The sequence below is a fragment of the Oncorhynchus gorbuscha genome, linkage group LG19 (assembly GCF_021184085.1).
Source record: "Oncorhynchus gorbuscha isolate QuinsamMale2020 ecotype Even-year linkage group LG19, OgorEven_v1.0, whole genome shotgun sequence".
Lineage (NCBI taxonomy): Eukaryota > Metazoa > Chordata > Actinopteri > Salmoniformes > Salmonidae > Oncorhynchus > Oncorhynchus gorbuscha.
The window spans coordinates 53926415-53942929 of NC_060191.1; the positions used below are offsets into that span (position 1 = coordinate 53926415).

General features: G+C 43.4%; 1 protein-coding gene across 1 annotated transcript in view; it reads left to right on the forward strand.

The window, feature by feature from the left end:
• sacs (sacsin molecular chaperone) overlaps positions 1 to 14024 on the forward strand; it is a 29189-nt gene extending 15165 nt beyond the window's left edge. Inside the window, 2 exon segments of the mRNA XM_046315525.1 lie at positions 1421 to 12128; positions 12130 to 14024. Coding sequence (XP_046171481.1) covers positions 1421 to 12128; positions 12130 to 12994 — 11573 coding nt within the window. The 3' untranslated portion in view covers positions 12995 to 14024.
• The last annotated feature ends 2491 nt before the right edge of the window (positions 14025 to 16515 follow it).

The following is a 16515-nucleotide window of genomic DNA, read 5'->3' on the forward strand; positions in this document are numbered from 1 at the left end:
ATTAGCAAGACACCCCCAATAAAGGAGTGGTTCTGCAGGTGGTGATCACAGACCACTTCTCAGTTCCTATGCTTCCTGGCTGATGTTTTGGTCACTTTTGAATGCTGGCGGCGCTTTCACTCTAGTGGTAATATGAGACGGAGTCTACAACCCACACAAGTGGCTCAGGTAGTGCAGCTCATCCAGGATGGCACATCAATAGACTCCATGAGGGTGGTATGAGGGCCTGACGTCCATAGGTGGGGGTTGTGCTTACAGCCCAACACCATGCAGGACATTTGGCATTTGCCAGAAAACACCAAGATTGGCAAATTCGCCACTGGCGCCCTGTGCTCTTCACAGATGAAAGCAGATTCACACTGAGCACATGTGACAATCTGGAGACGCCGTGGAGAACGTTCTGCTGCCTGCAACATCCTCCAGCATGACCGGTTTGGCGGTGGGTCAGTCATGGTGTGGGGTGGCATTTCTTTGGGGGGCCGCACAGCCCTCCATGTGCTCGCCAGAGGTAGCCTGACTGCCATTCGGTACCGAGATGACATCCTCAGACCCCTTGAGACCATATGCTGGTGCGGTTGGCCCTGGGTTCCTCCTAATACAAGACAATGCTAGACCTCATGTGGCTGGAGTGTGTCATCAGTTCCTGCAAGAGGAACGCATTGATGCTATGGACTGGCCCGCCCGTTCCCCAGACCTGAATCCAATTGAGCACATCTGGGACATCATGTCTCGCTCCATCCACCAACGTCACGTTGCACCACAGACTGTCCAAGAGTTGGCGGATGCTTTACTCCAGGGCTGGGAGGAGATCCCTCAGGAGACCATCCGCCACCACCTCAGGAGCATGCCCAGGCGTTGTAGGGAGGTCATACAGGCACGTGGAGGCCACACACACTACTGAGCCTCATTTTGACTTGTTTTAAGGACATTACATCAAAGTTGGATCAGCCTGTAGTGTGGTTTTCCACTTTAATTTTGAGTGTGACTCCAAATCCAGACCTCCATGGGTTGATAAATTTGATTTCCATTGATAATTTTTGCGTGATTTTTGTTGTCAGCACATTCAACTATGTAAAGAAAAAAGTATTTCATAAGAATATTTCATTCAGATCTAGGATGTGTTATTTTAGTGTTCCCTTTATTTTTTTGAGCAGTGTATATGATTCTACTTGATTTTCTAATGCCCTGTCGATCCTTACTACATTCCAGGTCCAAAAAGCGAATTTATCTTGTTGATACATGTGGTGTTGATGGGAATGAACCTGGGGCTGTGCAGTAAAGCTAATAAATCACCTAGAATACCTGCAGGACAAACATTGTTAAATGAAACGTTGGGCTATATATATGTAGTTCCTATGAATTGTCATTGAGAAAGTCATCATTAAGGTTATATTAACTTGAGATTTTGTATCTTCTACAGGAAGACCCTGCACTCAGGTACAAGTGCTAACTCCTGAACGGTCAGCTCGACTCATAAAGGAGATCCTCTCGACAGTCTGGCCTACCAGAGACTTCACAGTCCAGTGGGACCATGGGAACCGAGAGAAGAAGCATCCTACACACTCTTGGCTTAAGATGGTTTGGAAGCATCTATATATAAACTTTGCTGATGACCTTAGTACCTTTGAAGACATGCCATTGATCCCAAATGTGCCCCTTGAAGAAAGTGTGGACTCAATTGAGCTCCATCGTCTCAAAACCCCATCCCCTATTATCATTGTGGATGAGCAAGAGGCCCGAATTTCTGAAAGCCTTCTTGAAATCATGAAAAAACTTGGGGTAGTAGTGATGAAAAAGTTGGACCTGTGTTTGCAGCATCCTCTGTTGAAGAACTACATCCATCCTTCATCTCCCAGTATGCTACTGCAAATCATGGACAGGTCGTCAACCCAGAGAGTGGCAAGCCTGGTCTCATCCTTCTCTAGCAAACAGAAAGTGGCACTGAGGGACTTCCTGGCAGGACTGTCTGACATCACAGAGAAAGAGAAGCGTATCCTCCTGGAGCTGACAATATTTGAGAAAGTAGGGCCCTGTTCAGAGAAAGGCATCCCAACATATACCTCACTGAGAGGAGCCAGGGCTTTACACCATACTGCGAAGTATCCACCAGACGTCAAACTATCCATCAATGTTGTGGGCTGCAGTGATGAGGCATCCATTCGCCTCATTAAGATTCTGAACGTGGAACAGGTGAAGACCACTGACTGCTTGAAGTTGGTTGTTCAAGACATGGAGAAAGGGTTTTACTCAAAAGAGGATATCACTAAGATCATGCTCTGGGCCCTTAAGCATCTGTCATTCCTAAAGAATGAAAACAAAGCTGTCATTGGATGGCTTTCGGCTCTAAAGTTCATTCATACATCTGCAGGGAAAACTGTTGCAACTACAGACCTTTTTGATCCTGAGCTGGAGATTTTACAGAATATTTTCTACATGGAGGAAAATAATAGGTTTCCCACAAGTACATATACGTCTTCTCCTGATATGCTACATTCACTGAGACAACTTGGACTGAAAAACGAAGTACAACTCAGCGAAAAAGATGTACTCCATGTGGCACAGAAGATTGAGGAATTGCAGGGTGGCAATGAGCCAGAATGGGAACCAGTTATACAGAAAGCGAAAACACTGCTGCAAATACTGAATAGACAAACCAAGCTGGTAAAGTCTTCAGAGGCTCAGAATTCCTTGAAAAAACTGAAATGGGTGCCAGTTTGCAAGGACAGACCTGTAAATTACCCAAGGTCCCTTGCCTGGATGGGAGACACCCATAACATCTGCTCATTCTCAGAAATGTGCGATATATCCCATGCAGTGCTGGTAGGCTCTTCAGTTGCACTTGTGGAGCGCACTTCTGCCGGCATGAAGAAGGCCCTGAAGTTATCTATAGAGCCACAGATTGATCAAGTGTTACAGCATTTAAAGGCAGTGAATGACTGGCACAGATCTCAAGCATTTACCACAGAAGACTGGTATCAATTCCAACAGATCCTTATTGAGATTTATGACTTCATGCAAGCACACCTTGAAGATGCAAGAGAGGCAATGAAGTCACTGCCATTTGATTGGGTGTGGACTGGCAAGACCTTTTCATCACCTAGTCAAACAGTTCTAAAACCCATTTCTGACCTCGATTTGCAACCCTACCTGTACTCTTTGCCAAAAACCATTGCAAAGTTTCACAAACTTTTCAAATTCTGTGGTTCGGTTGAAGAGGTTGTCCCAAGCCATGTGTTCGATGTGATCAAAACAGTAAGGCAAAGGTGTGATGAAGAAATTACTAAAGAGGAAAGTAAGCATGATCTCCTCCTCCTGATAAATATTCTGAGATGGCTGTATAACAGTCAAATTTCTGTGGACATTGACATGCATGTACCAATCCTTTGCTACAAGGATCCAAGCAAACTGGCCATGAAACCCATTCATGAATGCACCTACTGTGACATTAAAGTGGAGGATCTACATGACTTGCTTGATGATACATCAGAGCCCATTATCTTAGTCCATGATGATATCCCCATGAAAACAGCAGAATGGCTGAACGTGCCTTGTTTGAGTACGAGACTGATAAACCCAGAAAACCTTGGCTTTGAACAATCAGGCCAACGGGAGCCTCTAACAGTGAGAATAAAGAATATTCTAGAAGAATATCCATCTGTCGCAGATATTTTCAAAGAACTTCTTCAGAATGCTGATGATGCGAGTGCTACAGAGTGTAGCTTCCTGATAGACATGAGGAAGAATATTGACATTCGAGAGAACCTGCTTGACCCTGGCATGATTATATGCCATGGCCCCTCCTTATGGTCATTCAACAACTCTACATTCTCTGACACTGACTTTCTGAACATAACAAGGTTAGGTGGGTCAATGAAGAGATGTGAGGCAGACAAAGTTGGAAAATTTGGCCTAGGTTTCAACTCAGTTTATCACATCACTGACATCCCCATCATAATGAGCAGAGAGTTCATGATCATGTTCGATCCAAACATCAACCACATCAGCAAGCACATTAAAGACAGGTCAAACCCGGGAATTAAGATCAACTGGAGCAAACAGCAGAAACGGCTGAGAAAGTTCCCCAATCAATTCAAACCCTTCATCAATGTCTTTAATTGCCAACTTCCTCTTGCACAAGAGTCTCCGTACAAGTACGATGGAACACTGTTCAGACTCCCCTTCAGGACTGAGCAAGAGGCATCAGTGAGTGAAATCAGCAGTGTCTACTACAACACCCCAGACATCTACTCCCTTGTTGATGAGTTCAGCATATGTGGCCACCGGCTCATTCTCTTCACTCAGCATGTTGGCTCCATGGTACTGAAGTACCTGAAATATGAAGAGCCCAATCCAGCAGCAGCACAGGATGTTGTCACTATCAACAAAAGTGTATGGTCATCCAAAGCTGCATATGGGCCTCTGAGCATTCTGAAATCTGCAGCAAAAGTCATGAAAAAGGTGGCAGCCACCAACAGGGTACCTGCTGACACTCCCAAGTCTGGCTGTATCATACGCATTGTGGTGGAGGAGTTTCACAATGTGTTCAAGCGCATAGTTGATCTCCAGTCACCCCTTTTCAGAGGTTCAGAGGAGGATCCTTCCTCATACTTTGAAATGGCTGCCAAAGACGGAAAAAACAGACGACTCACAGATGAAATGCCCCAAAAGGCAGTTGATCTCACAAACTGGCTCATTTGTTCATGTATGGATGTGACCGAAGCTCTAAAATTTTCACTCGGTGAGAATGGAAAACGACTTGGACTAGTGCCTTGTGGGGGTGTAGCTGTTCTGCTCTCAGAGGAGGATAATCGAAAATGGACAGTGAAGGATAACACCAACCACATCAACCCGATAGGAGAAGTGTTTTGCTATTTACCTCTCAGAATCAAAACAGGTTTGCCAGTCCACATAAATGGCTGTTTTGCTGTGACATCTAACCGCAAAGAGATCTGGAAGACAGACACCAAAGGACACTGGAACTCAGTGTTCATGAGACACGTGATTGTCCAGGCATACCTAGCAGCACTCATTATGCTGCGTTCAATGGCAAAAAGTGGAGAACTGCTTGATTACAGCTACTATGTAGCATGGCCTGATCCAAGTCTAGTACACGATGACTTCACAGTGATCAGCCAAGGAGTCTACCAAGAGATCGCCAAAGGGGGTGACGGGGACCATGCAAAAGTTTTCTCAGATGGCAAAACCTGGGTATCAATCAAGTACGTCAGATTCCTAGATGACTCCTTGCTCTGTAGACCAGACATTGGCCCTGCTGCCTTCAAGATATTCCTAAAATACCTCAAGAAGAGCAGCTCGCAAGACCTCTGTGCTGTTGAGCTGCCTGACTGGGTCAAGGAAGGTTTTGATGATGCTGGATGCAAAGGGAAGCTGATAGAGAACACCCTGACTGAAAAGCAGTTCTTCTTAGATGTATTCTTCCCACATATTCAAGACATCGACAAAGAACTTCGTGACCCACTAATGCATTATGTCTTGAATGGCAAACTGGATGAATTTGCATCAATTCTTAGAGAGACTCCATGCATCCCATGCTCTGGCCCCACTCATCAATTAGTTATACCATCCAGACTAATCCATCCAGAAGGAAGAGTTGCAAAACTGTACAAGGCTGAAGATGGAAGATTTCCAGAAGGAACCTCAAAAGACTACATGAATCCAGTCTGCTTGGTCAAGCTAGTACAGCTGGGAATGGTCAAAGATGACCTTTCTTGGAAGGATTTGATTGAACGTGCAGAATCTGTGTTCGATCTAAATGAAAATGATCACACTGCTGCATGTCTTCGGAGCAGCATTATTCTCAGTCTCATTGATGAGAAGCTGAAAATGACAGACTCAGGAGCAAGTAAACTACTGGAGAAGCTACAGGACATAAAGTTTCTTCCATTTCTAACAAAGCCTGCAGGGTTTTCACTACCATGGCATGGGAATACTTTCCACCCGTCCACCATGTTTTCTGCCAAAGAGCTTTTTACGACTGACCACCAGGATACAGTGTGCTTGATAAAGCCTATCCTTAATGAGAACTCTCCATCTTTCAAAGGGTGCGGCACAATCACATTGGCAGTAAAAGACTCTCTTGGATTGATAAGAAAGCCAACAGTTGGACTAGTTGTCAGTCAACTTAAGGAACTTGCTAAGTCATTTGACGGAGTTACTTTGTATCAGGAAAATATCACCAATGCCTGCTACAAATACCTACATGAAGAAATGCTCCAGGATGCCAAAGCAAAGACACAGATTAATGAGGAGCTGAAAACCTTCTGCTCCATTCTGGTGGAGAACACTTATGTTGAGCCCTCCAAAGTTGCATTCTACCAGAACTTTGATGCAGCACCATATCTCTACCAGCTTCCCAACAAGTACAGAAACAGTTGCCGTGAGCTCTTTGAGAATGTTGGGGTTCAGTCAAGCTTCACAGTTGAGAACTTTTCAGCAGTCCTTGAATTAGTGAAAAATGAGTGTGGGAGAAGAGCCCTCTCTGAGGATTACTTTCAACTCTCTCGCAGAATCATTAGTGAAGGAATATGGGGCTTAATCAGAGACAAAAACCAAGAATTCTGCCAAGCTACCTATGGGGAAATCCTCCTTCCTGACACCCATCTTACACTGCAGCCATCAAAGTCTCTGTGTTACAATGACTGTCCTTGGATCAAAGTCAGAGACACAACTGTGAAATATTGCCATGTAGATATTCCAAGGGAGGTTGCTGTGAAATTAGGAGCAGTTCCCAAACGTCACAAAGCCCTGGAAAGGTATGCCTCAAATATCTGCTTCACTACACTTGGAAGTGAGTTTGGACAAAAAGAGAAACTCACAAGTAGAATTAAAAGTATCCTCAACGCTTACCCATCAGAGAAGGAAATGCTAAAGGAGCTCCTGCAGAATGCAGATGATGCTAAAGCCACTGAAATCTACTTTGTTTTTGATCCAAGAATCCACCCCACAGACAGAATATTTGATGATAAATGGTTGCCAATGCAAGGCCCATCACTTTGTGTCTACAACAATCAGCCTTTCACTGAGGATGATGTCAGAGGAATCCAGAACCTAGGAAGAGGAACAAAAGAAGCTAATCCTGGTAAAACTGGACAATATGGCATAGGATTCAACTCTGTGTATCACATCACAGACTGCCCGTCTTTCATTTCAAACAATGACATTCTTTGCATCTTCGATCCACATGCACGATTTGCACCCGGAGCGACATCTGTTAGTCCTGGCAGAATGTTTAGGGACTTGGACTCTGACTTTAGATCTCAATTTTCTGATGTGCTAAATCTTTACCTGGGATCTCATTTCAGGCTAGAGCGATGCACAATGTTCAGATTCCCCATACGCTCAACAGAAATGGCCAAAATATCAGAGATCAGCTCTGTTCCTGCATCAGACAGAATGGTGCAAAACCTTCTGGATAAACTAAAAACCGATGGGGCAGAACTCCTCATGTTCCTCAACCACATGGAGAAAATTTCCATCTGTGAAATAGAGAAAGCTACAGGTGACCTGAAGGTGCTATACTCTGTGACTGCTAAAATCACAGATGGTGACCGTCTAAAACGCAAGCAGTTTCATGCCTCAGTGGTGGATAGTGTGACAAAAAAGAAGCAGCTCACTCAAATCCCAGTCCAGCAGATAACCTACTCAATGGATATAGAGGACTCCGATGGCAATCTAACAACTTGGATGGTCTGCAATCGATCTGGCTTCTCCTGCATAGAGAAAGTCTCAAAGAGTGTGATTTCAGCCCACAAAAATGAAGACATTACTCTCTTTCCACGTGGAGGGGTGGCTGCATGTGTAAGCCACAACTACAAGAAGCCCCACAGAGCATTCTGCTTTCTGCCCCTTTCCTTGGAGACTGGCTTGCCCTTTCATGTTAATGGGCATTTTGCCTTAGATTCTGCCAGGAGAAACCTATGGAGAGATGACAATGGAGTAGGAGTGAGGAGTGACTGGAACAACAACTTGATGACATCTTTGATAGCTCCTGCCTATGTGGAGCTTTTGATTCAGCTGAAAAGACGATACTTCCCGGGACCCGATCCCACCATGACTGTGTTACAGGGAACACCAATTCACATTGTCAAAGACACTTTGAGGAAATTCCTGTACTTCTTCCCAGTCAACAGACTTGACATCCAGCCAGATTGGTACTGTCTTGTCAAAGCAGTGTACACCTGCATTCATGCTGACCTGAAACGTCTCCTTCCTGTTGTTAGGGCTCCCCACATTGACAACACAGACATGCACTCTGCCGTATACATCTCCTGGGTCAACACATCCTCTGCCAACAAAGGTTGTGCATTCTTTGACAATCTGCTGCAAGATGAACTTCAACATCTGAAAAACTCAGAATACAACATCTCCTCACGCAAGTCTGTTGCAGAAAATGTCTTCCGACTCAAGGCCCTGCTTTCGGATGTGGGGTTCAACTTGGTCCACAGTTGTGACGAAACAGCCAGTCTTTACATCTGTTTGGATGATGCAGGCATTCCCGTGAGCTATGTTACCCCAGAGGATGTACGAAACTTTCTCCTCACATTCTCGTCCCCAGACACATCTTGCCAAGTTGGGAAACTTCCCTGTCGACTCCAGCAGTCAAATTACAAGCTCTTCCACAGCCTGAAGCTTCTGGTTGACTACTGCTTCAAAGACATAGAGGAGGATGGAATCAGCATAGAGGGGCTACCACTGATGATGACAATGGACAACGTACTCCAGGTGTTTGATTCCAAGAAACCAAAGTTTCTGTCAACACACCATGAACTGGTCTCATCAAGGAAAGAGCTGTTCATGAACACACTATACATGAAGTACAACAACATCCTGATGAATTTAGGTGTTGCAAAGGTCTTCGACATCAGCAGTTTCGGGGAACTTTTGAGTTCTGTTCTACCGCGTGAATACAGAACAAGGATCCTTGTGAAGTGGAGAGACAGCTATGCCAGTGAGTCTTGGCTGAAAGGTGTGTGGCACTTCATCAGTGAGAACATTGCAGTCAAGGAAGAACAGGCAGGCATCAAACCCAATTTTGAGACTGTACTGGACCTACTGAAAGACTGGGCTTTGCTGCCAGGAATCAAATTCATGGTTTCAAGCAACAAGTTGGTTGTCCCTGATCACGACGTGTTACTACCCCTGAGTTTGATAAGCACAGCTATCTTTCCAAATGGGCAAAATGACAAAATATTTCACATCCTAATGAAAGGGGGATGCATTCAGCTTGCCATCAACAAAATATGCTTCAAAGAGAATCCTGTCCTGCCTTTTTTGGCACAGCATACAGCAAACATAGACAATCCATCCAGCATCCTGAAAGCACTGGAGTACATGATTCAGACGGCAGCTTTCAAAACAGGAAGTTTAACTGACAAAGAGTTTGAGGCTCTTCTGTTGTACTTCAACTGCAATTTGATCAATCTCACCCAAGAGGACGCTCAAACTCTGAAACTGCTCCCATGCTTTAAAGCAGTCAGTGGCAGATACATCAGCATTGCAAATTTTGGGTCATGCTATGTTCTGGCAAAAAGCATTCCCTCTGCAGATATGGAAAAATGGGCTCACACAACATCCTTCGCCTTTCTCGCAGACAATCCACAGTTGAAGGAACTGTACAGTTTCCTTGGATGTTGCCCAATTGATGATCTGGAAGTCTACCTGAGGCATCTCCTACCAAAGTTTGACAACCTGTCATACGATGCCAGAATTGAGCACCTTGTCTATCTGAAGGAGAGACTTATGGCAATGGAGGAGTCATGTGGGATGAAGGATCGTCTGTATGAGAAACTAGAAGGTCTGTCATTCATCTATGACTACACGAACAGACTCAAGTCTACCAAAATGTTCTATGATCAAACAGTGAAGGTGTTTGAAGTGATGCTCCCTCCAAAAACATTCATACCCAATGACTTTTTCAAGAAGGTTGAGCAACTGTCAAAGCCAAAAAATGGGACAGCATTTCTCACCTCATGGATCACATTCCTAAGGAATATAGGCCTCAAACACATTGTCTCTCAGCAGCAAATTCTCCAGTATGCAAAAGAAGTCAGCATCAAAGCTCAGACAGAGAACTGGTCCAAAGAAAAAGCCCAAATGATTGTTGATGTTCTCCTTAACCACATATTCAATGAAAGGACAGACCTATTTGTTGGAGCTTTCCTCAAAGAGCTGTCAATGATATCATTCCTTTGTCCTGAGCGTGCACCCACTGAGCTGATCCGGCTCCATGCTCAATTCCAAGAGATGAATGGCACTCTCCCTCTGATACGTTTCAGTGGGTCTCAAGTCAATCCAAAATTCAAGCAAACTGATATCATTCAATTACTATGGACGTCGTGTCCCATTCTCCCAGAGAAGGCCACACCAGTAGCCATTAGAGACCAGGAGGGAAGCACGCTGACTGGCCAAGAACAACTGAACTTAGTGCTGACCATGTTAAGTGTCAACTTGGAACCCCCCTTGGACAAAGTGATAAGCAACTGCAAAAATATCTGCAACATATCCAGTCCCGATGATGATATGGTGAAAACAAGAAACAAAGTCTTGAGATCCACGTACGAAATTCTCAATGCAGATAAAAGAGAGTTTCGCTTCCAGCTACGAGGGGTGAGTTTTGTCATGGTTGAGGAGGGCTGGAAACTTCTAAAGCCAGAGGAGGTTGTCATCAACTTGGACAATGAATCGGACTTCAAGCCGTACCTATACAAACTACCACTAGAGCTTGGCATCTTTCATCAGCTGTTTAAGCTTTTGGGCACAGAGGATGTTGTATCAACAAAACAATACATTGAAGTGCTGTGCCGCATTCACAGAAATTCAGAGGGTAAGCAGCTCGATCCGAATGAAATGAGAACTGTGAAAAGGGCTGTCTCAGGGCTATTCAAAAGCCTACAGAATGAGCCAGTTCAGATACGCAAAGACCTTGAGAGCCTCAGAGATTTGATATTTTACCTGCCAAGTCACGATGGTAGATTAGCCAAATCCAACAGTTTAGTGTTTGACGATGCCCCACACTACAAGAGCAGAATTCAGGGTAATGTAGGCGTTCAGATGCTTGTGGACATGAGTCAGTGTTATCTTGGCAAGGACCATTCCTTCCACACAAAGCTGATCATGCTGCTCCCACAGAAGCTAAGGCCAAGACTCCTGAGTAGTATCCTTGAGGAGCAGCTGGATGAGGACTCTCCAAAAATGTGCCAGTTTGGAGCTCTCTGTTCGCTTCAGGGTCGCCTTCAGCTTCTACTGTCATCAGAACAGTTCATCACAGGACTGATACGAATAATGAAGCATGAAAATGACAATGCATTCCTTGTGAATGAGGAAAAAGCCATACGATTGTGCAAAGCACTTTGTGAGGGTTTGAAGGTGTCTTGTTTTGAGAAACTCCAGACAACACTAAGAGTCAAAGGTTGCAATCCTATCCCACACAGCCGGAGTGAAACACTTGCCTTCCTGAAAAGGTATGGTACAGCTGTTATTCATCTGTACATCCAACACTCAGACAGCAAAGACATTAATTTTCTCTTAGCGCTGGCGATGACACTTAAATCTGCAACAGACAACTTGATATCTGACACCTCCTATCTAATTGCTATGCTGGGCTGTAACGACATCTACAGAATCACAGAGAAGCTGGACAACCTTGGCGTCAAGTATGACTCCACAGAGCCCTCAAAACTCGAGCTTCCTCTCCCTGGGACACCCATACCAGCTGAGATACACCATATACTCCTCATGGATCCAATGAATGTGTTTTACCCAGGAGAATATGTGGGTTACCTTGTGGACTCTGAAGGAGGGGATGTCTATGGCGGATATCAGCCCACGTACACGTATGCCATCATTGTTCAAGAAGTGGAGAAAGAAGAGGAGGACAACCCAAGCTTCCTTGGGAAATGCTTCCAAATTGACATTGGATATTCGGAGTACAAAATAGTCAGTTCTCTTGATCTATACAAATTCTCTAGACAAGAGGAAAGTGCTCATATCCGAGACAGCAGCGCCCCATCGACTCCAACAACCCCCCCAGAATGTCGCTCTCCTGGTCCTGGTCCACGATTGGTGCCACCCCTTTTCACTAGAAAGGAAAATCACAGTCCCTCCAACAAAACAATCTCCCAAAAAGATAAGACTTAGTGCATTGCCAGAAATCCTAAAAGATGTGACCTTAGTTATTGAGCAAGCTTGGAAGCTCGCTGAAACGGAAAGGAAGAAGATCATTCGCCGGTTGTATCTCAAGTGGCATCCGGACAAGAATGCAGAGAATCTAGACGTGGCTACAGAGGTCTTCAAGCACTTACAGAATGAAATCAACAGGATGGAGAAGCAGACTCTGACAGATCAGCAGAACACCGACAGAGCATCCAGGAGAACTTTCTCAACATCTTCCACCCGCTTCCAGTCAGAGAAGTTTTCATTTCAAAGATTTTACACATCGTGGAACCAAGAGGCAACAAGCCATAGGTCTGAGAAAAAGCAGTTCCGGGAGCAGTTCACTACTTATGCAGGTTCATCACATTCTAATCGCTTCTTTGTGCCCCCGACCTTCAAGTCTGTTGGCAATCCTGTGGAAGCCCGCAGGTGGCTCAGGCAAGCAAGAGCCAATTTTTCTTCTGCACGGAATGACCTTCACAAAAATGCCAATGAGTGGGTGTGTTTCAAATGCTACCTGGCTACAAAACTAGCCTTGATAGCGGCTGACTATTCTGTTAGAGGAAAGTCAGACAAGGATGTGAAACCCACATCACTGGCACAGAAAGTGGAAGAGTACAACCCACAGCTAGCAGGACTTGCGAAAGATGTCAACATCTTGGAGGGGTATGGTGTGGACAGCCTAAGAACTCGCTATCCTGACCTCTTACCCTTTCCTCAGATCCCCAATGACAGATTCACGTCTGAGGTGGCAATGAGAGTGATGGAATGTACAGCACGGATCATCATCAAACTTGAAACTTTTGTGCAGCAAAAAATCTAATTCTGCCATGGTATTGGAACATATCAGATATGTTAAATTAAAAAAATATGCATAGATCCTCTGAACAATAGAAGATTATAGTGGCTGTGTGCAATAGTGATATGTATATTATTATTTTGAGGCTAAATGAAGTATCCGGCTGGCAGCTTAGATATGCAGTAAGCCAATTGGTTCTGTGGCCAATGCAGGATGTATACATGAATGGCTCTTCATATCCTAACACCAACCTGTCTGAAAGTAATTTGACGTGGATGTACCATTTTACAAAGACACAAATTATCTTTAGCTGCATTGCTGTACATACAATTGCCCCAGCAATACTTTTTAAATCCAAGTCCCATGTTGAATATATTTGCTGTCAGATAATTGAGTACAACGATGCTGCTTTTTTACTTGACCTTTTATACAAGTATATTTTTCCTGCCATAGACAACCATTTGTCTGTGCTTTCTTTGTTACCATCTGAAGAGTCAAATTGATTGATTTTAGCCAATTCTCTCATGTTGTCACTGTTGTCATGCAATGTGTTCTATTTGCAACATCTGAAAATGAACTAACAAAATGACAATAATATTTGTACTTTTTAAAACAGAATTATTTTATATTTTGATGGTTGGTTGGTTAATATTTATTTTTAATAAGTTGTAAATGTTCTGTATCATAGCCTTTTCTTGTAAATGGCCAAAGCACTTTCTGAAAACTCCTCCGGTACTTGCACTTGTAGAGTGTTTGTGACACCGCAGCAGATTGGGAGAAATAGACTGAATGGAAAATGATTAATGTTACAGTACATCTAGGTTTCATATGTCTATACTTTAGATTCTGTTTTATCATCATTTAATGTCTCTCCACTGGACTCTTTGTCCGTTTATCAGACTTTGAATGGCGTCTTTTAGGAGCACAATTGTACACTACATCTACTGTAATTATCTGTATACTGATGAGTATGTATGTATGTATGATTTTTTTTTTTTACCTTTATTTATTTAACTAGGCAAGTCAGTTAAAAACAAATTATGTTCAATGATGGCCTAGGAACAGTGGGTTAACTGCCTGTTCAGGGGCAGAATGACAGATTTGTACCTTGTCAGCTCGGGCTTTTGAACTTGCAACCTTTCGGTTACTAGTCCAACGCTCTAACCACTAGGCTACCCTGCCGCCCCATGATATATCAGGTAGTTTTTGGAGGACTCATGATAAATAAGAAGTTCACTGTAATGAAGAGCCATGGTGTTCAATGGATAGATATATTTTGCCAAAGTTGAATCAAGCTTTGTTTCATTTGGTTGTCTGATCTTTTCATATTAGAGGAATATTGCAGGTGGCATCCTTGTGTGGTGCTTGTTTTTGTCAATTTTCTTTACTCTTTTTGTGTTTTAATATTCATTCATGATTTTTGGGACTATAAATACACTGGCAGCATATTGTTGATACACTATACATACAAAAGTATGTGGACACCCCTTCAAATGAGTAGATTCGCCTATTTCAGCCACACCCGTTGTTGACAGGTGTATAAAATCGAGCACACAGCCATGCAATCTCCATATTTGAACATTGGCAGTAGAATGGCCTTACTGAAGAGCTCATTGGCTTTCAACATGGCACCGTCATAGGATGTCACCTCTCCAACAAGTCAGTTCGTAAAATTTCTGCCCTGCTAGTGCTGCCCCGGTCAACTGTAAGTGCTGTTATTGTGAAGTGGACACATCTAGGAACAACAACAGCTCAGCGGTGAAGTGGTAGGCAAACAAAAAGCTCACAGAATGGGACCGCTAGGTGCTGAATAGTGTAAAAATCGTCTGTCCTTAGTTGCAACACTCACTGTGAAGTTCCAAACTGCCTCTGTCAGCACAATAACTGCTAGTCGGAAGCTTCATGACGCACACAAGCCTAAGATCACCATGTGCAATGCCAAGCGTGGAGTGGTGTAACTCTACCGCCATTGGACTCTAGAGCGGTGGAAACACGTTCTCTGTAGTGATGAATCATGCTTTCACCATCTAACAGTCAGACGGACTAATCTGTGTTTGGGGGATGCCAGGAGAACGCTACCTGCCTGAATGCATAGTGCCACCTGTAAAGTTTGGTGGAGGAGGAATAATGTTTTTCATGGTTCCATTGAAGGGAAATCTTAACGCTACAGCATACAATGACATTCTAGACGGTTTTGTGCTTCCAATTTTGTGGCAACAGTTTGGGAAAGGCCCTTTCCTGTTTCAGCATGACAATACCCCGATGCATAAAGCAAGGTCCGTACAGAAATGGTTTGTCGAGATTGGTGTGCAAGACCTTGACTGGTTTGCACAGAGCCCTGACCTCAAACCCATCGACCACCTTTGAGATGAATTGGTACACTGACTGCGAGCCAGGCCTAATTGCCCAACTTCAGTGCCCGACCTCTCTAATTATCTTGTGGCTGAATGGAAGCAATTCCACGTGGCAATGTTTCAACATCTAGTGGAAATCCTTCCCAGAAGAGTGGAGGCTGTTATAGCAGCAAAGGGGGCACCAACTCCATATTAATGCCCATGATTTTGGAATGAGATGTTTGACGAGTAGGTGTCCACATACTGTTGCTCATGTTTTTAATTTGATATCTGTTTGTCTTATTACACCTCTAATAATCCTGAGGTGTGCAGCCAAGGGGAATTCTTTGACTAGATTTTTGACAAACTTTACTAGGGGAAAATGTATATCTTGATGTATGCAGTGCCATAGTAAATAAATTCCCCCAAATAAATTGACTCAACCTTTCTTCTATATAATGCATAACCAGTAAAATACACTTGATGGTAACCGTAAAATTGAGAATATATTAAATAATTAAAGGTACAGTTGCTGGCACATATATATATAAAAATGTTATATATTTTGTTTTATTTGAACTGTAATGGCGTAACTAAAGGATTTGTTATAACAGCTACAGGAATTAAGTACAGAAACACTGGAGAAGTAACAAGTATCCCAATGTATGGGCATGCATTCTGTGACTATAGGCAGTGGCATGGGATTGTCCATGGACCAGGAAATACTGCATGTTTGACTATTTTGTCTCTGAGCCATGGCTGGGGTATTTTTTTGATGTGCTACTGTTGCAGAAGTGCCTCAAATGAGTGTATCAGTGCTATACATTATGGAAAGAAAGTCATACGCATTGGACATCATTGTAGAAAAGCTTTAAATATATTTATTGTCGCAAGGAAGTTGATCATGGAACTTTTAAAATAAAGAGATTGATCATCCTTTTTTCCCCATGGTATTTATAATGTTCATGGAAAATGTATTTTCAGATACATAATTTCAAACAATGGTATACAGTGGGGAGAACAAGTATTTGATACACTGCCAATTTTGCAGATTTTAGAAAGCATGTAGAGATCTGTCATTTTTATCATAGGTACACTTCAAATGTGAGAGACAGAATCTAAAACAAAAATCCCAAAAATCACAATGTATAATTTTAAGTAATTAATTTGCATTTTATTGCATGACATAAGTATTTGATCACCTACCAACCA